General features: G+C 34.6%; 1 protein-coding gene across 1 annotated transcript in view; it reads right to left on the bottom strand.

The window, feature by feature from the left end:
- The window catches only part of RFX3 (regulatory factor X3), a 212454-nt gene that overhangs the window by 138766 nt on the left and 46381 nt on the right, over positions 1-27307 (bottom strand). The window contains exon 2 of the mRNA XM_054583074.1: positions 3409-3533. Within this exon, the coding sequence (XP_054439049.1) occupies positions 3409-3533 (125 nt within the window). The remainder of the gene's footprint in view (positions 1-3408; positions 3534-27307) is intronic.

Consider the following 27307-nt stretch of genomic DNA (forward strand, 5'->3'; position numbering starts at 1 on the left):
AGATAAGGGGGAAGATGAAATTCAGAGTCGAACAAAAAAGTCCAAAATGTGAAAAAGGAGAAGAGAGGAGGAGATAATCATAAATAAAAAAATTGAAAAAATTTTGCCAGAACTGAATAACATGAATGTTCAGATTGAAAAGGACCACCAAGGTCCCAGCACAATGTATGAAAATAGGCCTCTATCAAGACACAACAACATAAATTTGAAGAAACTGGGATTTAAAGCATTCTATAAACTTTCAGAGAGAAAAATAAATCACATAAGGACACATACAAAGGATCAGCAATCAGAATGGTGTATGACTTTTCCATAGCAATCCTGCAAACTAGAAGATAATGAAGTAAGCCTTTCAAAATTCTAAATAAAATTATTTCCAAACCAAAGTCTGTACCTATCCAACTACCAAACAACTAATAATTAAATTCTTTCTCAGACACATAGGAGCTCATTTACCATTTGTTAGGAGGTTACTGGAAGTTGTGTTCAAGCAAATTAAGAAAGAATTTAAGACACTGATCCAAGGATCAGGAAAGCCAATATAAGAACACCCCAGGATGATGGCAAAAGGAGATCCCACGGTGGGAGCTGACCTAAGGGCACTGAGTCCAGACTGGAGCAGGTCAGAGTGCTCTGAGAGATTTCTTTAAGAAAATGTCTGATCCTTAAATCCAGTAAGTATTATAGATAAGAGAGATAATCACAGCTTACTATATGGCTAGATTTGAATAGCATATATAAATATACACACACACACATGCATGCTTTGAGTAAATGGTCTACCAAAATTAAAATTTAACTATTAGCTTGCTCTGGCCAGGTGGTTCAGGTGGTGGGAGCACTGTCCTGTACACCAAAAGGTTGTGGGTTTGATTCCTGCCAGGGCACATACCCAGGTTGTGGGTTCAACCTTCTTGGGACTCATGTTTCTCCTTCTTTCACTTTATCCCTCCCTCTCTCCCTTGCACTCTCTCTCTCTAAAAATCAATACATATCCTTAGGTGAGAATTAAAGAGAGAGAGAGAGAGAGAGAGAGAGAGAGAGTGTGTGTGTGTGTGTGTGTGTGTGTTTGTGTGTGTGTGTTTGAAACATGAAATCGTTTTTGGAGACTGCAACCTGCATACAGCGTAGTCTAGCACTCTAGGAGCATAAGGGATGGAAAGCGGTGAGTGCATGGGCATGCATACGCATGTGTGGTAGGGACCAGAAAGGGGGTCATGATAAGATAATTCTTAGAACTAAAGTAATCAAAAATGTTAAAATACTTAGTATTTTTGAAGACATGGAAGTCAATTATCAAAATAATAGGGAGAAAAAGGCAAAAGTCATTGCCTCTGAGGAGAGGTTCATTGGATTAGAGGGAAGTTAAGGACTTTTTTTTTTTTAAATAACAAACTTGCTGAACTATTTGACTCTATACTACTATATAAAAAAGAGGACAATGGTGGAAAGAAGGGGAAGGGACTAGACAAGGAACATGTATGAATGACCCATGGACATGGACGACAGAGTGGGAACTGACTGTGGGAGTGGGGGGTGGGGGTGGGATGGGTGGAGGGAGGTAAAGGGGGAAAAACTGAAACAACTGTAATAGAATAAACATAATTTATAAATTAAAAACAAATAAAAATAGGGAGTGCTTTAAAATTTAAAACATAATAAAATAAAATATTCTCACTTTCTAGTGAGGGAATAAAAACCACAATGAGCCCTAGCTGGTGTGGCTCAGTGGATTGAGTTCCGGCCTGAGAACAAAAGGGTTACCAGTTCGATTGCCAATGTAGGGCATATGCCTGGGTTGCAGGCCAGGTTCCCAGTGGGGGGCACATGAAATGCAACCCCACATTAATGTTTCTCACCCTCTCTCTCTCCCTCTATTAAAAAAAAAAAAAAAGATCTTTAGTAATCATCTGATGATATCTAAATTCAATTAAAAGTTTTTTTAAAAAAGAAGAAACGGAGGGAGAAAGAAAAGAGTCCCAGACAGAGGGCCAGATATATTTCCTATAGACATTTAAATGTCTCAAAAGGGTACTTTCTGGAGATAAGCATGATGTCCACCACATTACTGTGAGAGACAGACACTTCCAAGGCCAGTCTTCATCCACAGATGAGACACAAACACTGCCCTCGTTCTCCACTTGGTTTTTGGGTGACATGTCATAAGCTACCCTTTTCTGAATAATGTTTATAGAGTCTTGAAATCAGTGATGACATCAGTAACAGCAGAGGCTTTTAAAACACCATTTTGTGGAGACTCATTTTTAATGATGAAAAAGAAAGCTGAGAAGGCTAAAAAACATAATTGAAACATATGAAACATTTGTTTTTATTGATCACAATATAGTTCAACATAATAACCTGCGTTAAGTTACTCTGTGTGTGTGTGCGCGTGTGTGTGTTAGAAGAGGCATGTGCTACGATTAAAAAAAAAAGACATCAGTTGTCTATTTACCCTGAGACTCAAAGACCCTTCATGATTCTTAGCATGCCCCCTGCCAAGCCTACCTCTGTCTCCTGGAAAGAATAAAACTTTGAATCCCTCTGCGTATCATTTAGGAAAAGATATCCCTCTCCCTAACTGCTTATTTATAATTGAAAGAGCAACATTTGCTAAAAATTCTTCTTGATACTAAGAAATTACAGGCAAATCTCAAATTTCAAAATACTTCCCTACATGATCTTTCTCACTTATTTTCTCACCGCTCTTTAGAAGAAATGACAGACCAATGTGTTCACAACCCACATGCATAACTATCAGCTGGCATGAATAGCATTATTTTGTCAGTATCTTTCAAAAAAAGCCAAGTGTCGAATATGAATAAGCCCTGTAGTAAACATGTGATGAGGAATTCATTCTCAATTTTTTGAACGGAATGAATCAGATCTCCAGAACTTTAAGATAATTTAATTTTCATTAAACAGTATTTATCAGTCACCCAGGCACTTTCTAAAATATCACAAAGGCAAAATTTCTGCCTGTACGATATAGCCATCTTCTCCTTTATTAAGAAGTGCTGTGAATCACTTACATAAAAATATGTTTGCTGACATTTCAATATGAAAAAAATAAGAAGCTGAGATAAAGAATAGGGAGGGGCGAGGAGGAGGTTAAAACTTAGGGTGTTCAAGTCCAGAAACAAATGCTCTTCTTAAGAGTTAAGAGGCACTTGCAGAATGGGAATTATTGTTTGAATATTTACCTTTGTATCCCCTATAGTCCAGCACAAAAAGAACCTAGAATACCCAGGAAATGCTCAAGAAACATTTGCTGAATTAACCTACAAGCTGAACTAGGCCTATCATAGCACCTATTGTGCCAGAAATATAATCCAAGTCCTCTTTGAACACAGCCATGTCTCCACGATGAAAGGCACAGCATCTTCTCTGAGAATAGCAGCTCCTTACCTGTTGTTGTACTGGTACTTGCTGTACCACCTGTGTAGGCACTGCTGCTTGACTAGCCACAGATGTCTGTAAAGTCACTGTCGAACCTGTGTCCGACCCAGTCTCTGATGTCTGCATGATGGTCTCTGAAATAGTAAAACAGAAAAAGTTCAAAATGCTCCCTTTGCATGGCTAGTGGCGTCATTACATTTGTTCTCAATATCCTATACTGATACTTTCAACTCTCAGAATACTTCTTACTCCAGTATACTGTCATGATATTCCATACATATTTATAGTTATTTTGACCACTTTTTAAATATAGAAAATTACTAATCCATATTTTTTTTAATTCCCATTAGCACCTCTTATTATTATCTTGAGATTATAAAGGCTGAACGGCATTGAAATCTACCTTCCTTAGTTAGGTCTCATCTGTTATAAATTGTTTCAACTATTTATAAACTATAGCCCAAAATTATGTCAAGCTAGTCAATTCTCAGAACAGAAATCTTAACTGCAAATATGTCATAAACTATACTTTCTAGACCCTTTTATAGACTAGTAGGATGTCGCCAGAGGTGTACAATTTAGGAAAAACTATTTCTAAGGTTTTTCCAACTTTCAAACTTGCTATTCACTAATCTAAAAAGTTAGTATATATCCAAAAAACAACTGATATACCCTAAACTTAGCCAAAGGATCAAGCTCACTAATTTTCTGTGATATATGGTCCTAAAACCAAAGTTCAATTCTATTTTTACATAGGAATAGCAAATCATCAATAATGTTTAATATTTTCAAAGATGGATTAAGACCACTGTTATATAAATGAGATTTGTAAACAAAGACATGAAATATTTTCTTTTGTCATTCACAATTCAAAGCAGCACTTTTCTCAGTTCTCATGTGCCTGACCTACTAATACAGGATTAAATTTTGCAGCATGTACTCTTAACAAGTGTGCTTTCTCAGATCTCCTGGCCTTGACATTCCCTTGTGCTACCTGCACGCTCAATAGAACAAATATTAATTTTTTTGCTATTGAGCAGGGACAAGAATTCTAATTTTCTTTCCTGGGGAAAACAATATTTAACTGGAGAGTAAGAAAAATACTGCATTATGATTTAAATCTATGAGCAATATGGTAAATATTAATTTTCTCTAAGAAAATTCTGAAAGCATATTCAGTTCTTTCAAGTAGAAAATTAACCCCTCTCAGTATCTTTTGTTACCCGAACCTTTTCTATCATCCCAATCAATTTTACCAATGGACCTCAGAAGACATCTAATCTACTCTTCTATTTTATAAATAAGGAAACTAAAGCCTAAAGAGGTTAAGAGATTTGCTCAAGGTGAAAGGAGCAGACATGGGATTAGGCCTCTTCACTTTGCATCTGTGCTTATTTTTCTTTCTAGTCCTTGACATTGGCATCACTTTAGGTGATTATTCTTATTATTTTACTGGTCAAAACCCTAAAGCAGCATTATAAGCATTAGCACATACAAAAGATATAGTGGTAACAGCTAACATTGACTTAGTGTTTAACATATGCTAAGGACTCTTCTAAATGCTTTACATGTTAATTCATAAATAAATTAGCCTATGTAGCAATCCAATATTGCTGGTATGATTATAAACTCCATTTACAGAGGAGGAACCTCAGGCACACAGAGTGAAAAAGGTGCCCAGGGGCTTCAACAGAAGGAATGTGATGGGGACTATAGCCACAACCCCATTTATTTGGGTCAGCTCATGTTCAACTCCACAACACTGTGAATTACAATGTAGGAAGGCTACTTGCCTTAGCTGCCAGTTCTTCCAATTTTCCAAAAGAAGCTAAAATTTTTTACATGAAACATCTCAAATGGTAGCTCATTTAAAAACAAAAACATAGCATTGCTCTCCATTCACACACACATAAACACACACCACTTTGAATAGTGTTAAGAACACAAAATACTAAAAAATGTTTGAGAACGACATTATTTGCTACATAAAACTCGCATAATTAAGATTACTGAAAGACCATGATTCTCAAAATTTGGGGAAGGGATACACATATTAGGAACCCTATCTGTGCTGCTTCCTCTTTATTCCATCATAGAGGGGAAAAGAACACCCCCCCTCAAAAAAGCAAAAGACAGCATCCTTTGATTTATTACATACTTATAGATTATCGATGCCATTTGTGCTACAGCGGAGGAGCTATTAGTGAGAGTAAGGTTCTGCCTTTATGTAGAGAATGAGGAATGAATCAGATGTTAATTATCTTCAGTGAGGTTTTCTTAGCCCCTTTCCCAAATGCAAGATAGGTGGTAGCTTTTGTCAGTGTAGTATACAAGTGAGGAAGACTAAGTTGTCAATTATGGCTTCTTCATTAAGCTGCTCAGTCAAGGGTGGATGAGTTTCTTGCAGTGAAGTAACTTACACTCAGACTCCCTCCTATTTATCCAAACGCTGGCTGGGAGCTTTATTTAGGCTCACTCACGTGTCTGTACATTGTATTGCATACCAGTCTAGACAGCTATTTATGATCTATGACCCATACTTGACCAAACTGGCACATAAATACCAATAATTGTCCCAAAACATTTTCTGTTTACTCTCAGGGTCTTGTTCATCATCTAAACTCCTTGGCTCCTGAAATACAGGGTCATGCCAGTTGATAAGAACTTAAGTCTCTTAGATTTGTCTCCATTTTGACTTAATGGACACAAGTTCATTCTCCTGTTACCTCATCACCGCCCTTAATGTTAAGATGCTCTTTATGCCAAGGACTTACACCCTGACAGGTTTCAATCACATCCCTTCCAGAGCTTGTCTCAAAAAAGTCATCACCATATTAATTCATTTAACAAGTCTTTCCCAGGTACCACACAATGTGTGAAGTGCTGAAAGTCCACTACTGTTTAATCCTCAAAAGACCCTCATTATGAAAGTGTTATTATTTCCACTTAACAAACGAGGAAGCTGAGGCACAAATGGACTAAATATCTTGCTAAAAGCCCACACACAGCTTCCAAGGGGAAGATTCTGAGGTCAAACCTAGGTTCCTAGAACCCCGAAGCCCATGATGTCACCACTGCATATATTTATTTTGTGATTATCATGATGACAGGGGTTCCAAATGAAAACCTAGAGACTATTGGTCTCAACAGCAAAGTCTTTGGGACTTTTAATCAACTGTATTTGACCAATACTTCCAATAACAATGGACAAACATCCCTTTTATTTCTGATATTTAAATTAGGAAGTCCTCTCTCTTTCTACTGAGGCAATAATAAAACCCTACTAATAAGAATTTTTCCAGGGGCATGCTAACTGATTAATTCTGAAGACCTGATTTAACAGCAGATCAATTAGAACGTTAAAGCATGTTTGAGGAATATAACCCTCCTGCCAAATTTTGCTCAACAGATCATTTAAACCCACTGACACATTTGGAGTATTCTGGTAGCTTTCCAACATTTCTGCAGAGTAAGGATCATCACATAAGGGTAGCGTCTTAGCATGTTTTACTTGGAGGTGTTGTTTTAGACCCAGTATAAAGGTTTGTGTGTACATTTGAGGTGTTCCCATTCATCTATGAGTGGTTTCTGGTGCTTTGTTTATGTTTGGGAGTAATTTGGTTAGTTCAGTCCCTTCATAGTGTCCTTTCAAGTGATATTTGTTTATCAGCCACAAATGCAGTCACATTAATCCATTTTGATAAGCTAAATAAACCCCTGCAGTTTGTCCACGATGTAGCCCATATGTAAATGAGTTGTATATTCTTGCAGGAGAGACATGTACAATTTCAGTCTAGTCATCCTTGCCTAATGTGGCTGTCAGGTGTGTCAAGAGCAACAGATGCTTGTTTGACAAAGGACCTTTTTATTCTGGCTAATTAAGCAGTTGGACACACCCGCCTGTTAACGGTTCTGCTTTGTACAGCCAGCTCTGGCTGAATCATGTGAATCTACAGCTAAATAGGCCACATTTTGAAAGAAGGCTAATTAACCTCTAGGAGAAGGAAAAGAATATTGAAAAAAACCCAGCTGCTGAATGCGGCAAGATTAGCATTTCTTCAACCTGATGGGCAAAACCTAGGCAAAGCAAATGTGTTTGGAACAAACATGCATTATTGCAAGTTCCAAGGCATTCAAATGCTCTTTGTGGAACTTCCTGAAGATTATTTAATACACTCAAATTCACAGTTGGATTCCTTTTATCACACACAATGTACACGCCAGATTAAATGGTTTAATAGTCTGACCTAATCAATTACTTATCAAACAGCACTATATTGCTGCTAGCTTAAAAATAGGTAGTATCCATCTAATTTTTACTGAGGTTTTTCATACTGAAGTAGTCTGCTCTCCAAAAAAAGCAAAGTCTGTGAAGTTTAGTTCTACTATACCAACTACCTTTTTTTGGTTTTTTGCACTGAGGAATGTAACTAATTCAATATAGAAAATAAGACATGTAATTTAATTTTCAAGCACAACAAAGACTTTCCTTTTCCTTAGTAAAGAAAAATAAATGTTAATTTCAATTCCTACTTGAAACAACCAAAATTATGATGAGTCACTTAACAGATGTAGTAAAAATAAATCACATCTAAATGAGATGTTCAACAGTAAGTTTTACTTAGAAACCTGTTTCAACATAAAAGCATAGGAATGCTATTCACAGGAGAAAAATTTTGTCATAATTCAAAATTAGTATTTTTGAAATAGAGAACAAGGAGTTTAACACTGATGTGCTTTTACCAGAGGAAGATCCCAAATCATAACTGAAGTATGGCAGTGTAAAATTTTTATTACTAAAAACTCTGATTAAGCATCAGCATTATTGAATGTTAGAAAATAATTATTAATATACGTAATGGCTATAGCAATTGAAATCTCTATTAAAATTAGACAACTAAAATAAGCCATTCGGGGGAGAGGGAAAGGTGGGGGAGTTACTAGTATATACTTTCCTGAACATAAAATTAATATAAAATGTATACATTTCTGACTATTTCAGATGATAAAAATATTCAGATTATTCCAATTCTTTAAGAAAAACCAAAATATTAAGCAACTTTCAAAGTTAATAAATATAAAATAATGAGGCATTATAGAAATTTCATATATATGATTAAAAAATCATGAGAAAATTTAATTTTTTAAACTTAAAAATATATTGAGCTGATTAATTTACCTACAAATGTAAAACACGATGACTTGGGCTTTTCCCCCCATTTCACCTCATACAAATGAAAGAAACTGATTAAGCTATAGATTGTAGTCAGACTTTTTTTACTTAAAATATATCTCTGTGAAAAGTTTACTCACTGTAAAACACAGGGCTATATCAAAACAATAAACCAAGTAACTAAAGGGTTGTGAAAAGAAAATTAGTGGTTTTCCATATTATAAAAGTTCTGCCTCTTTATTTAAGCTTGGTATTATAATCCTCATAACTGCATATAGTTAATCTTTTGTACTAAATTGATTGGTAGAAAAATGATGGAATGATAATAGTGTAGAGTGTACGGCAGTCGTTTTCTCGTGACAGTGATTAATGCTGGCAATGATTAATCAGCACAGTGGTAACATATACAGGTTGCCTGGGTAACTTTTTTCACTTTCCGAACAAACATTTCCTCTTAACTAATTCTTACCTTGACTCAGAATATATATTAAAAAAAACTCTTTCGGGAAGAAAAATAAAATTAAATTACTTTAATCTATGAATGTATTATTGAAGCTAAACTGCTGTAGTGATGTAAAATTTATTTATTTATTTCTAGTTATCAAGAGAAGCTATCATAAGGCACAGAGGTAATTTTGGGGAAAAGAGAACCAAATGCTTGTTCAGTCTACTGCTGGTGCCATCCAGCATTTTCTCTCACTCATGTACATGAATGAATAGGCACATCAGTCTCACCTACATAACATACACTAAAAATTGGCAGTGCTCAGGTAACAGTTGAGAGAAAATAAATAAATAAAAACAACCAAAAAAAACCTTATAAGTATCCTACACTCTTTCCTAGTGGAAAGTAGGTTTGAGAACAAAATGATAAAATACACAGAAAGATTCTTAAGCAACTTCTATAAGACAAAGCTATACATGTTTCTTCTTATGGGTCAACCCACTCCTGACAGTAACAAGAAACTACAGGATGAAGGATTTAATAACAGAATTGAAAGATGGTGAACAATAAAAATTTTATTATAAACCTGTCATCATCTTAATTATGAGAGGTGTTAATAAGAATCGATACCATATGTTGAACATTTATTATGTGATAGATGCTATGCATACATTTAACCCTAATTTTGCCCAGGAAGTAGATATTCCCATTTTATAGTAGAGAAAAGTAAGGTTTAGAGGTCAAGTAACTTGGCCAGGGTTACAGAGCTATTATGACATAAAGCCAGGCTTCAAGTCTAGGTCTGTCTAACTCCAGTAATGGTACCCTGTCATTGGCCTGTAGTTAGCTACACAGAGAGCAGCAGTTGAGGCAATTTTAGCTAAATCACCTTTAAAAGAGACGAAGTAGTCTATGGAGACTTAGGGAAATAAGAAAGAATTTTTAATTTGAACAGATACATGACCTGCAAATATGTACTGCACTATACCCAATAGGTGATCAATATACTCTTTTCTAAAGTCATCAAGTCTATAATTTTTATGACATGGAAAAGCATATCGTGGGTTAAAAGAAACCTACACTAACCTTGTGTTCACAAAATATTTAATAGATGAAAGAGGAAATAATAAAGAAAGATTCATTTGCTTTCAGTAATTAAATTTGTCCTTAAAAAAAAAAGTCAAACAAGGGCCCAGTAAAATGAATGCATATTCTCTTGCCCATACGATATATTTTTTAATTTTTTTCTCTATGCCTTACTTCTTTTTCTTTTTATAGGAGTGGAGAATAAAGCCTTTTGCAGTTTCTAACTATTCTAATGACAGGCTCAAAGAGATCAACACATCTAAAAAGGGAAAATAGTATTGTATAATAACATTGCTAACAATAGATACAATGTACTCCATGTTAAATATACAGCATCTTAAAGAACTGAATTCTCATTACTGCCATTTTTTTACCAAGTGTAGTGAAGGTGGGTGGGTGTAAACTTGAAAAAAAAAAAAACTATTCACACACATACACTTTGGAAACACTTGCTGTAAAACTTAACGCTATTAATCAAATGAAATTTTTACACTGACTTTCATTCTCAATGCATGCAATATAGACTTAGGATAATGATTTGACCAAAGGATAAAAATTAATATAGATATAGATTGAAGGTCCTACTCAACTTTGTAGTTCACAAATTTAACTGAAAAATTATAGTGAATGAAAGACATATGATCCTTTGGAGTTTATTGTAGGGGAATAAATTCCACTTCCCTAAAAAGCCTCCTGAATCACCACACTTTTTCACCAATTCCCATACTCTACGTATGGCTGTCCTTCCAACTCATTTTCTTGGCTCCAAAACAATGATTCCTTCTAAAGTGGGTTATTTTAGGATATTTCATAAGTCTCTGGTTAATAATACCCATAACTATGGTTACTAATATGCTTAAAATCAACTATACATTCTTGATGATTAAAAGCAATTATAATTATATACAATTTTATAAAAGTGTGAAATTTCACATAATGAGTTTTATTTTCCACCATCATTCCTTTTTGCTTTCCCAGGGTGCTAAAAGAAGGGGCAGCATTCTTCCTTAATCTCTGAAAATACACAAATGATGACTGCCTTATCTCAATCATCCCTTTTATCACCAAACTTTTTCCTCTCCCAAATCTAATCAATCACTGAGTTCAATGATTCTGCTCCTTAGTATCTCTCAAAAATCTACTCACATATCTTTATCTCTTCAGCTTCTTAGAGTTCAGGCCACTCCTTTCATTACCAATACCCTGAAGATAAACTGCAAATCCCTTAATGGAGTTCATAGGCTCCATTGAGAATATAGCTCCTGCCTACCTTCTATCTTCTATCTTCCAAAGAGTGTCTACAACCCAGCCATGTGGAACTACTCTCAGTTCTCCAAAGTTGAGACTTTAAAAGAGTTCCTTCTGATTGAAATAATGTTTAATTTCTACTTCCTCTCATCTTCTTCTTTCAGCTCTCAGAATAAATTCCACTTCCTCAGACAGCCTCTCAAACCACCACACTTCTTAACAAATCTGAGTCTGGTGTCCTATCTTTATTCAATGCACAAAAATTATCATACTGTACTGTAACCATCTCTCCCACCAGATTATAAACACTACAAGCACATGGACTATCTTTTTCACTTACAAATATAAGAGTGCCTAATGGACAGAGGACCTTCAATACACTGTATGAACAAATGAATCTACAAGGGATAAGTTTAAGATCCTGCTGAAACATTACCATTATAGTATGTGATATTAGAGGCATGTAATACTTTAAAATTCTATATAAATAAAATTTTCTATTAGAGCCATTTCCAATCAAGTTACCCACTATGAATATTTTCTCTTAACTTTCTAATACGATTTCACTCTCAATTCCCATTATGGCAGAATTTTACAATGCCCATATTCCAAGATTTGTAAGCCTCAACAGATTCTGTGTATAATTTTTTTTATAAAGAAACAAGGATTAAATAAAGCCAAATGAGCAAATTAAGTCTTCAGCTATTGCTCTTAACTTCCTGACACATCATTTACTGCATTTTTAATAAGTATAACCTATTCACTGAATTGTGGATTCAGAGCCAATGCTTTAATCATGCCATCTCAGAAAACATGGGCTAGTAGGGTTCCTTTGTTTTTATGAGAAACACTCAGAGATCTTTAATTTCCCTGGCTAAAATGCTAAGAACAAGTAATTAGCCTAATAGTAATTGTTCTAACTTTATCATTAATTAACCATTTGAAATTTAGTTGAGTTTGGCCATCTTTCACTGACCTTCTATTTCTCTTAATAATTATTGAAAATTTGCACACACACACACACAGAAAAAGGGGTAGATGCCTCTGGTTACAAATTAGGTAACATACTTTATGTAAGTATTTTACATATATTATTTCATTTGTCCAGAAATCCTGTAAGGTAGGTACTGTTATTATCCCATTTTTACAGGTAAGAAAACTTAGGCCCTAACCTTTAAAAAACTATGAACCCCAAGATCACACAGTTAGAAATGCTCAGAGTGAGGACTCGAATATACTATACCATCTATTAGGTTCCAGGATCAAAACTTTGTTTCTTCTTTCTTTTTTCAATGCAGCCATATGCTGAATTAGGTTTATGACAATTTAAATGTTTTTCAGACCAAACATTATGTAGTCCTGTCAAAAGTAACAGTCTTTCCTACATTTTTCATCTATGTCATAGGAATTAGATATGCTGTAATTTTTTAACCAACTTACTGATTTTCCAAATGTAGTTAGTTATCTTCAAAAAAATCTTAATTTCATTTCCAACAAGGCAGAGCACCTAATAAAATGGCTGTCTATTCCATTCTGTAGGTCTTAGGAAAGACTAATAAAATTTCTGCATTTTGTGGGTTCTATACTACCTTTGCTGAGGCATTAACACAGGTAGGCTTGTTGGAACTTGATTCAGGATTCAAAAAATGTTTAAAAATTATAATGTCTTTTCTTTCTAAAATCTTGGAGTTGAGCTCTCAGGTGCCCACCATCAATTCCACTTCTCTGGCTGCAGCTTCTCAGATGCCAAACAGTCTGAACTAGTTAATTCTCAGAAAAATGGGTTTGGGGTCTTTGGCATAGGTGCCAGTGGTTGCTGCTCCTTGACCTTTACATACAATCACAAACTGCCTTCAGCGACTCCAAGAAAACATATTTAACTCTACGACCTAATGACACTGCAATGAAGGGCATTAATTGATATGTACACGGGGCTTTAAGGAAGGCTACAGCCAAAGATAGTGTTCAGGACACTAAGCTCCACAGCAATACTCTAGAATGGTGTTCTGGTCCAACTATCATATTTATTCCTGCTTGAGCAGAGGGCCATCTTTCCTTGATATATGCCAAGTATTTCATCATATACGTTGATCTATTCATTTTGTTGCTTCAGTCAAATACTCACATGAGACATAGTTTGCTACCATGACCATAAGAGCAGAAAAATGTAAAATCCCTCAACTCTCATCAAGACCTCTTATTGTACTTCTTCCATATCTTGGTCTGTGTGTTGTGGTAGCCATAGCTCGCAAATACACACATATGCAGCAGACCTTCCAAATGGTCCCAACTGTGGCTATAAGGTTGGAACCATTTGAGGGAAAAACACTCTAACTCCAAAGACAATAGAATCCTTCCCTTACAGCTTCACTGTCCCCAACCCTGGCAGATGGGGATAAGGGTACAATAACACCAGGACTACTTTGTCAAAAATCAACTTGCTAAGGATCATTTTGCCACATGGCCAATTTTGACAAATTGAACAAATCAGTGAAAACTTTTATTTAACCATGTATACTGATGACATAATGTATATTAAATGAAAGTTTTAAAGGGCCTTTTAAAATTCTTTGATGCTTATGTTGATGAGTTTAAGGTTTTTAACTCACCTGAAATGTTAATGCAAGTCAGCACTGTAGCCTACTATATAACATCATAGTTACATAACTACATTCTGGAATTTTGCCTTTTTCTGGGTCAATCACTTTTGAGAATGAGAATTTGTTTACTTTAAATCAAAGGGTTGTACATGTCTTGAATGCCATGGAGCTTATAAATGATAATAGGGAAGGTTTATTTCTTTCAACACATTTTCATCCATTAAATGAATTCTATACTCATGATGATATTCTAACCAACTAAGATGTCCAGCCAGGGCCATTATAATTCTCTTAATTCACAAATCTGTCAATGGGTCAACTAAGTGAATATGTGGCTTCTGTCTTAAGCAACTGAACGACCATTAAGCAATGTCAGTATATGAAATGACATATCATTTCATATCAATGATATGATAAACTTGGCACTCATCTGAGTTGTACTATTAATTATTTCTGTTGTAAATGTGTCTATGGGGAAACTGCTATGGAAAAATTAAAACTACGTTAAAATTAATTAATACTTCCCACCAAAAATTTCAAAAGCTTCTACAATTATTATATGCAGTATGATTTGTGATAAGCTTTATATGTTCTTAATAGAAACATATTTTGGGCAGTTGATAATTTAGAAAACTGGTTCTTGGCAAATTTAACAAAACAAGTATTCAGTAAATTTATATTTCAGGAGAAAGCTTTAAGGCAAACTACTGATTCAGTAAATTGACCACTCAAAAAATTGGGAGTAGGGAGGTGTTGTAATAGGTTTTCAGATAATTGGCCTATTTCCTAATATCACAGCATTTTAAAGTTAAAAACCTATCAGGAGGTCATCTAGTTCAGGCCCTCATTTCACAGGGAATCTGAGATCTATAAACCAAATGGATCCATTAGTTAGTATCACCTTTGGCATTAGAACTCCGAACTCCCCCATTGCCCATCAATAGCTCTTTCTAACAGACTATCATTTATAAGTAAAACAAGAAAGAATAAAGGTACTCAAAAAGAAGTAGGAATGCCTGCCAGAAGCTGAAAGTGCTTACTACACAATGAAAAAAAAAAAAATACTCATAACATGGAGAATGCAACTCTAAAATAAGATGGTCTCTTAGATGTTTCTAAGTTTCCTTCTCACATAAATGAGTAAGACGCTTTCAGAGTGTTTATCAGGACAGCACAAGTAAGGTATCCTTTGTGCGTGTGTGGAGACATCAGCTAAAATGGTTCACTGGATTTTATGTTCTGTGGGGATTCTGGTTCATCTCACAAAATTGTTTTTTTCTCAGATACATGAAGCATTATGGTCCTTTAGGTTCAGTATTTTGTTATTAATAGAGTAAGTATCTGACTGGTTCAGGCTCAGAAATTTTTTATTGCATCATGTTCGAATGTAACCTATAATAAATAAACTGATTAACTGTGTTTACAGTGAAATAAAGAAACCAAAAGACTAATTTCTAGTTTGCCAAGAAGAAGGGGGGAAAGCAAAATTCAACACCACAGTAATTGCCACCAAAATAACAAATTTTAAATTTTCACTTGCAGCAAATAAGTGTAATTTCGGGGTGTGAGACAGAAACCTTTTAAATGTAATGGTTTGTGTAACAGCTTTTGCAAGGTGCACTTTTCACTGTCAAACAGCATGAAATGCTCAAAAGGGTAATCAGTTTTAGATGGCAGGTTTACAAGCTCTCCACAACTTGTACTATTTATCCATGTTAAAACGTTTTGCAATTACCTCTTATATATTATGTTCACGCTTTCTTTTTAAAAGATTTAAAAATTGTTTTGTACAAATGTAACTCTGAAACCAACCATATTGCCTGATTGCCTCAATCATGTGATGCATACGATTGGTTTTTATTAGCTCACAAGTTGTCCACACCTAATTTACATACTAGTACTTCTGCATGGATATTAAAGCCATGCAACAGTAAAGACCTCCCAATATAACCTATCAGAAATTATATTTTTAAATATCCTTTCTTATAAAGGTTAAGATAAGTGATTTTCTTGTAACAAAATGGTAAGCTAACATTTACACATTATATTCAAAGCCATACGTAAATATTGGGCTTATTACTTCACTTGGTTCCATGGAGTCATTTTTCACACAAACCAGATTTACAAGAATTGTGTTTTCTAATGCAACCAAAAGGTTATTTATATATGAAAAATCCTTTCAATTTCTTTACAGCGTTTACTCAACATTTAATGATATATTCTTCTAAATTAAGACAACACTAGGATTTTTTTAAAGTAGGCTAAAGAATCATCCGTCCACACCCTCTCTTCCTTTCCTTCTCTCTCTCTCTCTCTCTCTCTCTCTCTCTCTCTCTCTCTCCCCCCCCCCGTCCTTTTCTCTATGTCCTCTCTCCCCGGTCTCCGACCTTTTACTCACAACCCCACCCATGCTGCACTTTCCTAAATATAAGTACCTGGTCAAGGCCCATAGTTGAATAGTAGCTACACAACAGCCTTTTCAAATGGCTCTAATTACATAAACTGAGTCAGCAGTGTAGCTTAATTATAGCAATATGTTTTCTTTGAAATTATTTTTGTACGTCTTAAGTAATTTTGACATAACCAAAGGCTTGAATTACAGTCACATCATTCCTATCTATATAGATATCGAAATAAAAGCTAAATTATTTTCAATACTTATATATAAGCCACATGACCAAAGTATTCAGTGTCTCTAAACAAAGCTTACAGTGAAATCAGATAACCAGTGTTAAATATCCCTGGCTTATACTTTCCAGACTGCAGTAGAACCATTTTATAATAAGATCACTAAGGTCAATGCTAGTCATGTTGTTTTACTTCACTTCACGTGGCTATGTTCAGAGCAATGGAGTCTCAGAGACTTTAAGGTTTGACAGGACCTTTAAGGTAATAACTGTGACTTATGGTTTGGGCCAGGAGCTATCTGTTTGAATCTCCATAAAGAAATTCTAATTAACAGGTGTATTAACACAGGGTGTCAAAGCAGCTGTGCCTAATATACAGAATTAAAACACAAAGAGGCTGCCAAATCTAGAAGAGAAAGAAATATGGCCCAAATGAAACAGAACAAAACCCCAGAAAAAGAAATAAGCAAAACAGTTAGCCAACCTGTCTGTCAGATGCAGAGTTCAAAACACTGGTGATAAGGATGCTCAGAGAACTCATTGAGTATGAAGGGAAGAAATAAAGTCTACACTAAGTGAAGTAAAGAAAAATCCATGGGGAACCAACAATGAAGGAAAGGAAGACAGAGTTCAAATCAATGATTTGGAACATAAGGAAGAAATAAACAATCAATCAGAAAAGAATGAAGAAAGAACAATTCAAAAAATGAGGAGAAAATAAGAAGATTCTGGGCTATCTTCAAACGTGCCAAGACATAGGGATGCCAGAAGGAGAAGAGGAAGAGCAAGAAATTGAAAACATATTTGAAAAAAATAACGAAAGAAAACTTCCCAAATTTAGCAGAGGAAATAGACATACAAGTCCAGGAAGCTCAGAGAATCCCAAACAAGTTGGACCCAAAGAGAACCCCACCAAGACATATCATAATTAAAATGCCAAAGGTTAAAGATAAAGAGAGAATCTTAAAAGCAGCAAGAGAATACGAGGGAGTTATCTACAAAGGAGTTCCCCTAAGACTATCAGCTGATTTCTCCAAAGAAACTTTGCAGGCAAGGGACTGGCAAGAAACATTCAAAGTGATGGAAACCAAGGACCTACAACTAAGATTACTGTATCCAGAAAAGGTATCACTTAGAATTGAAGAGCAGATAAAGTGCTTCCCAGACAAGTAAAGCTAAAGGAATTCATCATCACCAAGCCTTTATTATATGAAATGTTAAAGGGACTTATCAAAGAAAAGGAAGATCAAAACTGTGAACATTAAAATGATAACAAACTCACAACTATCAACAACTCAATCTAAAAATCAAAAACAAAGCAAACAACTAGAACAGGAACAGAATCATAGATATGGAGACCATTTGGAAGGTTCTCAGTAGGGCAGGGGATGGGGACAAATGGGGGAAAAGGTACAGGGATTGAAAATCATAATTGGTAGATACAATATGGACAGGGTGATGTTAACAGCAAAGGAAATGGAGAAGCCAAATAACTTATATGCACGACCCATGGGCATGAACTAAGGGGGGGGATTGCTGGAGGGAAGCAGGTACTGGGTGGAGGAGGGCAAAGGGGGGAAAATTGGAACAATTCTAATAGCATAATCAATAAAATATACTTAAAAAATAAATTATACCTACCAGTTTAAGGAGATATTCTAAGTTACAGAAGTTTGCTCTTAACATAACTCTAAGGTAACTCCATTTTTTTGTTTGTTTGTTAAGTGCAGAAACCATAATTAGGGTACAAATGTAAAAGAAGCAAAGGCTTCAAACAAGTTAATAAGGAAAGATCAGTTCATTTTTGCCATCATTTTTTTCCTAATGTAAATGTGTTAAGTAAGAAGTCATAAAAGGCATGTCAACCTGATTGCAAAGTTATTTTTAGAAAGGGAAAGTATTATGAGTATCTTTGAACTTTCAGGAAAAAATTTAAATTTCTTAATTCAAAGGCAAAGGCTTTATGTATGTAAACATTTATTTCAGTTTGATAAGAAAAAAACCTAAAATCCCAAAACCCTTTCCTTGGGAAATACATAAAATACAGGAATTTCTACAAAATTTGTCACTTTGCAGCAACATCTAAATTTTATTTTTAGTTACAACCTTTTTTCCTCAAGAGAACTTGACCAAAACAGAGACATCTACATCTCCTTGGGAGAATAGTATTAAAATATTTGTTTAAAGTATAACATAATACATGACAAGGAGAAATTTCTAAGTATACTTTTTTCTGAACAAATAAATTATTTACCCAAAATATTATTTTAGTTTAATTTTATGAACACTCAAGAATAATCAACAAATCATAATTTAAGTGATTTATGTTCCTTCCAAAAACTATACAAATTATTTTTTACATGAGAGTTAAATCAATATTTTAGAGATAGCATGTTATAGTTTATGATTTGTTTGAGCTGCTTAGGAATAAATTGTTTCCTTTTATCTCATTTTTAAATTGGCCACCTTCAGTATTTACGCTCTTTTTCATATATACATTTAACTTGAGGGGAAAAAAAAACCCTCAACAGAAAATATTATCTAAAACTACTGCAGACTCTAGACACAGTTTCTTTAAAGAATTCATCTTTGCTCCCTTTTCTTGTTACTTTGAAGACTAGAACAAATGCTCCTGAGTGTGAAATTTAACCTAACAGTTCACTGCTTTAACGCCTTCAGAGTCAACTAGCTGGAGCAAATATGAGCTAAGTTCTATAGTACTGCAGTTCTCTTGGCAACTGTGAGTAAGGCTGCAAGTGAAAAACCTTCTATGCTTTTTTTTTTTGTATGTATCTCAGTGTGGGAGGATGAATACTAAGAAATAAATCAAGAAACAGGTAAAATAAAAGAGACATCCTCCATTACACACAAACACACACACACACACACACATATACACAAACTTGTAAAACGTATTTCTACTTTATAAAATGGACAACAAGGTCCAAAAAGACTCAAATATTTTACCAAATTTTCACCACTAATAGAAGACAACACCATGACCCACAATAAACTCCACCTAACTATAAAATCTATGCTCCTGCCATACTCCAGTCTGCTCATATTATTTTTTTGTTTTTTCATATTTTCAGGTTTGTGTAAACAGAGTTTGGGTTGTACATTTGAAATTTTAACTATTATGAGAATGGCACTCTAAGAGTAAAATTATCGTCCTACAAAGTCAGTGAGAAATTCAAAAACCATGGACTTCTTTAGTGTTCGTTTTACATACTAGTTTGAAAGACCCAAATAAATATTTGCTGTCATACTGAAATAGCACATTGCATTAGACAGCATTTTAATAGGTATAATAATAGGTCCTGATCTATTTAAAAATAAAACCAATAAGTTATGCTTATCACCTATGTCCACCATAAATTCAATGAATATCCACTCACTGAATGCAGGCCACTGTCATTAGATACTGGGAAAAGATGGCAAGATGAGGAAAGCATTAACTTCACTACCTGCTTCTTAACAAGGGCTACTAACAAGGGCTACTTCCCTAAGACACATCCTTGCCTTTCTGTGTTCCACTCTGTGCATATTGTTCCTTGAATATTTTGCTGTTTCAACATTTACTTGTATTTTATAATGACTTTCAAATATACTGTCCCAGCCCCTCCTCCTTATTTACCTAATTCTAACCCCAAAATAGCAAGCTGCCTCTTTTCAAATGCAATAGAGTGAGATCCAAGATCATATTCTTCTTCACACCACATCAGTGCTGACCCCTCAACCTCTTTTCCCATCAATTTCCAAAAGGTAGGGGGTAATGTCCCTGACTGTCCCAGTCCCTTGTCTTCCCAGGGCTTTATTCACTGCCTAGCTCTACCCCAAACTCTGAATCTATTTGGTTTAATTATCATACTCACTCATAGTAACTACACCTACATTAACTATTTCTTCTTTGAGGCACATACAAATGTTTCTAGATCTACAGAACAGAATAAAGTTTGAGAAGATATTGACTGTGAAGGTAAACTGAACATACTCACTTGGTTGTCAGGCAGTAACATCAATATCCTTACATGGCAAGGTTTTTGAAGTTCCATAATGTGCCAAACAATTTAACTATGTACTTTATAAATACTATTCCATTTAATTTTGACAGCCAAGATAGGAAAAAAAATGCTGTATGAGTACACAGGACAATCTGATGAGGTAATCATTATCCACATTTTAGGCATAAAAGTTAGAGTGGTTAAATAACTTGTCCAGGATCATCACATATGTAGCAAGCAATTGGGCTAGAATTCAAATCTAGGTCTAGCTGACTTTAAGGCCAGTATTCCTTACATTATGCTATGTTATGCCTGCTTCTTCCATCTACTAAAATCACTTCAAGTAGAGCCTCACTATTCTCAATCAGAAAAAGAAAGGCGGTATCAGTGTTCCTATCAGAACAAGAAGCCAATAGAAGGGCATCTGAAGTGAGGCATTTTTCAAAGTTTCCACACAGAAACCCAACATGTTATAGTATGTTCCTCCATCCCATTGCCCCAACTGCTATTTGAATCACTGGCTTTTCTTATACTATACATGAAGTGGTATAATAATAATAAAGGTATTCTGCAATAAGTTAAAGAAGCATACTCAAGCAATGTAGTAACAACTGAAAAAATAAAAGAGATACAAAAATACAGCAATAAAAGAGGTAAGACAGAATCATAAAATTATTCAAGGGATTTGAAAAAAGGCATGAAAAGAGGAAAAAGGAATCAAAGCATAGATGGAACAAACAGAAAATAAAGAGCAACATGGTAAATTTAAATTCAACTATGTCAGTAATGACACAAAATGTAATTTAAACACACAAATGAAAAGGCAGCGATTTTCAAATCATATAAAAAGACCAAGACCAAGCTGAATGTTGTTTATAGAAATCCATTTCAGACACAATGTCACACACAGGTTAAAAGTAAAAGGACTGAAGGAGATATATCATACTCTATTAATACCAGAAAAACAGAAAAAAATATTACCAGGAATAAGGGGAGTCATTTCATAATAATAAAAAAACTCTATTTATCAAGAGAATATACAATCCCAAATATTTATGTACCTATTATCAGAGCTTCAAAATACATAAAAGTAAAACCTGACTGAACTGAAAAAGATAAAGAGTAAAATACATGACCACAAATGGAGATTTTAACACTCATCTTTCAATAATTGATATAAAAAGTAGACAGAAAATCAGTAAGGATATAAAATATTTGAACAACACCATCAACCAACTTGACTCATTGACATTTACAGAACATTTTACCCAACAACAGAACACAGATCCTTCTCAGGTACATACAGAACATTTAACTCAACAGGCCATATTCTGACCACAAATGTGTCTCCATAAATTTCAAGAATTCAAATCTCATAAAATAAGTTGTCTGAGCACAACAGAACTAAATTAGAACCAGTAACAGAAAAATATCAGAAAAATCATGATATATTTGGAAACTGAGTAATATACTTCTAAATAACTCTTGGGTCTAAGGAAAGTAGAAAGTATTTTGAACTGAGTGAAAATGAAAATACAACAAACTATAACTTATGAGATGTCTTTCCACCTCAATTTATACAAGTTAAAATAAAAGAGCTAAATGAATCAATTAATGTATTTTCACATGAAGAAAATCAAGAATTAAAAAAAATCATGAATTCATCAAATATTAAAACTGGATGAATTCTAAAATCCTTGCAAAATCTGCAAACTCACAAAATTTACAGAGGAAACAGCTCCAGGAAGAACATATGATTTGTGTAATAGGGTGTATTACCGTGAGTATTTAAGAATGAGTAGTTTTCGCTAGTAAATACCTGAGTTTTTCAAATTCCTATTTTCACGTAATAAAAGCAGATAAAGATTTTGTAAATGGAAGTGCACATTTGTTGGCCTATTCCTGATTAATGTGAGCATATTGTGCCTTATACGGTATGTTTTCTATTTCTGCACACATAGCATAATAATTACAAGTACTGAATTCTCAATCCACATTCCCTAATGTCATACTCTGGCTTTGCCACAACGAGTAGCTATAATATTGGGCAAGTTATTTAACCACCAGCACCTCCATTTTCTCAGCTATAAATTAACAATATACTATAAAATGAGAATAGGTAGTTTCTACCTCCTAGATTGATCATAAGGATTAAACAGTTAATGACTTCTTTGTGCTTACAAGTGCCTGATGCTCAAGAAAGGAAAACTATTTTTATATAGCATTGATTTATAATTACCTGAAGCTCACTAGTCAACAAAACAACTTTAATTTTTTTAATTAGGTGACATCAAATAAAATAGAGTATTGGCTCAGAGAAAAAAGTTGCTTCCAATTCATGTGTTTAAAAAAAGGCTTAGAAATTATTTGAAAGTAAATGTCAAAACAAAGCTGGGACAATTTCTTCTCAAAGAGACAATGATGCAATGAAAAATTTATCTGTTACATGGAGTGTTTTGGGATCAACCGACAAATTTATTACCATCACATATGAGATAATACTATGTCTTCAACTACTCCTTCTAATGTGCTCCATTCAACTAGAATTTATAGATTTAAATATTATAATTTTTAAAGGGTTAAAAATATAATTCTTAAAACATTTATTTCTAAATTTGTTTTTAAATGGATAAAAGGCAGCATTCAGCAGTATATCACTTGAAGAAATTCCACTTGGTATAAGAAAACAACAAAATAAATGTAGAACACATTTCACATTTTTTATTTTATGCAACTTCAATGCTTTCAACACTGCATACATTACTAAAAGCACAAAAATAAATGCTGTACTATGAAACTGTAAAGAATACAAAATTGATATAATTATACTTTATAATTTCTTCCAAATATCAAAAGGACAAGTTTTTTTAATTAAAATAATTTCATGTGTGTCTTATCTGTTCTACCGAATAAGGTAGGATAAGTATATTTTAGTAAGTTTCTCTAAAATTTCATGTTTTAATAAAAACTACTTTCGCAATGTATGCTGTCTTTCTGACAATGATGCCATGCCTCCCCTCAGGTGGGCTGAAGAAGCATAAGCCTGAATGAATGTGGTAATAGAATGTCAAATGAGTCTGACTTACTATTCTACTGTCTTGAGAAGTGAGTGAGTAGATTTTCCACCTTTAGTAACATAACTAAAATTTCACCCATCACCATAGCATTTGTAAAATAACCTTTCTCTTCTCATTGCCTACAGGCACTTTTTCCTCACACCCGTAACTACGAGAAAGCTTGTCGTGATGGCACACAAAGGCAATGAGTGAGATTTCCTGGACAGGGCAGAAAGCACTTGCACACCCACAGCACCACTTGTTCCTCTGAGCTGCCTGTCAGCCTCCATCCATCCTAGGTCAGCCAGAAGCATATTAAAGCTCTCGCCATGTGTGTGGTCTTCTTTGAGCTCTTTGCAATGAACTATATCAACCAGTATTTTTCACCACTGGGAGAAGGGTCCAGGCCAGGAAAACACTCATGTACCAGTAGAATATGAATGGGATGTACTATGGTTCACTGAGCCACCTACCAAGAGAGCAGAAACCTGAAAACAGAAGCCCAGACCAAACAAAACTAGGATGGCTTTGAGGGCTGAGTATCGCCATCAATCCCCGTCATCAAATAATTAGCTAAACTTTAGCACTTACAAAATATTTTTACCTATTTTATTTATCCCCACGACAGTCCTGTGAAAACATATAATGTATATTTTTATTAATAACTATATTTTGCAGGCAAAGAAACTGAAGAGCAAAGCTTAAAAGACTTGTCTAAGGTCACTTTAACCAGTAAGTGAGCAGGAACTTGACTTCAATTTTTCCCAAAACTAACTGCAGATTTCAGTCTTTCGTCTAATTGCTGTATCCCATATAGATGAGGAGAGGCAAATTAAAGGAGGAAGGTTCCACTCTGGATGAGGTCAGTAATTACTCCTACAAACCAATGTATTTTTCCCTACCTTTAATCATCAGTCTCATTTCTTCCTTTACTTCATAACCTCCTTTCATTCTGGTTCTTTTCTTCAGATGACGCAGATGTCAGAAAATATTTTGTCCATTTAAATCCCTTAAATACTGATCTGTGTAACCAAAGATACTCCTAGGTCAAACCTGTAACCAGCAAATATGGATCCTTCTCTTCTATGAAGTTCTGTGTGCATATCAGAAACTGACCTAAGGAGTAATAAAACTTGTGGAAATCTGAGAGATAAATATTTTTACTAAGTGCTATAAAAAGCAGGCAGGAAATGAATAATTGACATGCTGTCTCCTGGATCTAGACTGACTGTCATCTGCAGGCAGGCCACACTCAGTGACTGAGCTGGAATAGACACTGAGAAATAATAAACTAAGTCACAGTAAACAGCAAAATAAGGTATTAATGAACCTCTGAAGAGCTATCCAGATCATCATGTTAAGTGTTTATAATGTGTTCTAAACTCAAAGTTTACAATGTCTTGAGGAGTATGTCAAAACTAAGTGGAAGGTGCTAGCAAAAACAAAGGAGAAAACAAATCCTATTGATTAAATGGAATTGCTTATAGGATATTACTTTTGCTAAGAGCAAAGTATCTTCCTTTCACCTGAAACTTAAAATTTAATACAGAAAAAAGAGAACATTTAAATCACCAGATATCCAGCTCCACAGATATAATCAGTTAACATTGTCTAGTTTTTGAAAATATATGACAGAAGGAATGGGCATTTAAAAACAAATACTATCCAGTGCTTTTATTGTATAGAATACAGGATTAAAACTCTAACATTCCCAGTCCGTTATCTATATGAAATAATTTGACCATCCCACGACCCAGTCACGGTCCTATTATTCCTATGCACGGATGGGACTCAAGGCATGAAACTTTTATATTGCAGTTGTAGAGATGCTATGTGACACAAATGAAACAAAGTAACCCTGATAGAGTAACTCTTTCACATTTCCTTCTACTACACTTTGTCTTTCTGTCTCTCTGCTCTCCTATACCCAACACAATGCCCATGAGAGCCAATCACAGTGTAAACTGAAGCAGGCAACCTGAACCCATAAACAGCGTCTATAATCATGTTGATGGGAACTGATTACTCCAAAAGTCAAAAAGAATGTACAGCGTCCAGCACAAATAATGCCCTTTTTTAATGCGTTGGTAATCTATACCAAATATTTTATTAAAAAATCATAAGCATGTAATTCTGTAACATAACAATATTACACTCAAGCACACCATATGGCATGAGGTGAAATGTTCAAACTGCTGTCCATCTTGCGCGAGACATCACGTACCCTACCAACCACACTCAATGGTGTTACTTCTGCCAGACCCTGTACTATGTTATAAGTGAATTTTATTGAAAGAGAAATAAAAGGAAGAGGGCAGGCATTTGGCTATGGAGAGCAGATTTGTATTTTTAAAAATGCCTACAGAAGGGCAGTAGTGAAAGAATCAGTAAAATAGGAGGTTAGAGACAAATGTCAATCCATGGGATTTACTACAGGTAAAAAAAATCTTTAAACCATGCTGGCACATGTACCTCTCACCTGAGATAAAAACTGGTCTTGTTTCAGCCTCGTAGGCTTTTCCCTACATTTCAAGCTGATTCTGAAATAAACTTGGGTAGTTGTTGCAGTTCATGATGGTGGTAGAGGACTGCGTGTGGGTATATTTGTATTTTAAGGAAGATATGAGCAAAAATCAAAGGCAAAGCAGTATGACTCTTCTTCCCTGGCATGGAGTGGATCTGCCCAACCTTACAGAACTGAGTTTACGATACAAGTATAAATGGATTTTGAATTGTTAGAGAAGGAGAAACCCTTCTACTGCCTTGTCAGAAGCACCTCTTCTCTACCCTTTTATGCTACTGGGAATAATAAATCTTCTAAGTGATATACAGATCAAAATCAACAATTTGACCATTATTATGCTAGTTAAGAGGTTCCATAATAAGTCAGTAAATATACAGTGCTGCCCAACTTAGCTGCTTGCTTAGAAAGTTAGTAATACATATGTTGGAGTGAAAATATGGTATTCAAGGAGACATAGACTGAGCACCTATTTTTAAGGACTGCTATATATAAGACATACCAAGGGGCAAGAGCTTTTATAAAAATAAAAAGCTTCAAAAAGGAGAAATGTATTTCAAAAATGTGCTTTCTGTGTGATTTCAGTATGATGTTAACTGGACTATCACAATGGAGCTATATTTTTTAAAAAACAAACATACAAAAAAGAAACTCCATAGAAATAGTACTTTTATCAGAAAACTAAAATCTGCAAGAAAACTGACAACTCCGAGATGATAAAAGATGAAAACTGAAGTTTGTTTTTTTTTTTTTTTTGTAGGACTAGGCAAACTAAATAGAAACTCTGGATGACTAGAGACTGCTTCCCTAACATCAGTTTCCTAACATTATCCAAACATGCTACGAATTCTATTCAGCTTTAAAACAATCAGTGGATGTTTATGAATTCGAGCTATTATACACTGCAGTGAGAATGTAAAATGGTACAACCACTTCAGAAAGTACTTTGAAAGTACTGGGTTGGACAAAAAGTGTTTGTTTGTTTTCTGTAAGATGGATCTAGTAGCACTGAGTTGTCTTAATTTCATTTGAAACAATTTTGTTAGATTGTATTGTGACAGCTGTCATATCAGCATGTATTTTTTTAAAAACTTACTAAATTGGTGAATTTTTGTGTGGCCATTTTAATATTGAAGATGGAAGAAAAT

This window comes from Pteronotus mesoamericanus, unplaced genomic scaffold (assembly GCF_021234165.1).
Source record: "Pteronotus mesoamericanus isolate MK-2021 breed Mesoamerican mustached bat unplaced genomic scaffold, CSHL_Meso_final contig_73, whole genome shotgun sequence".
Lineage (NCBI taxonomy): Eukaryota > Metazoa > Chordata > Mammalia > Chiroptera > Mormoopidae > Pteronotus > Pteronotus mesoamericanus.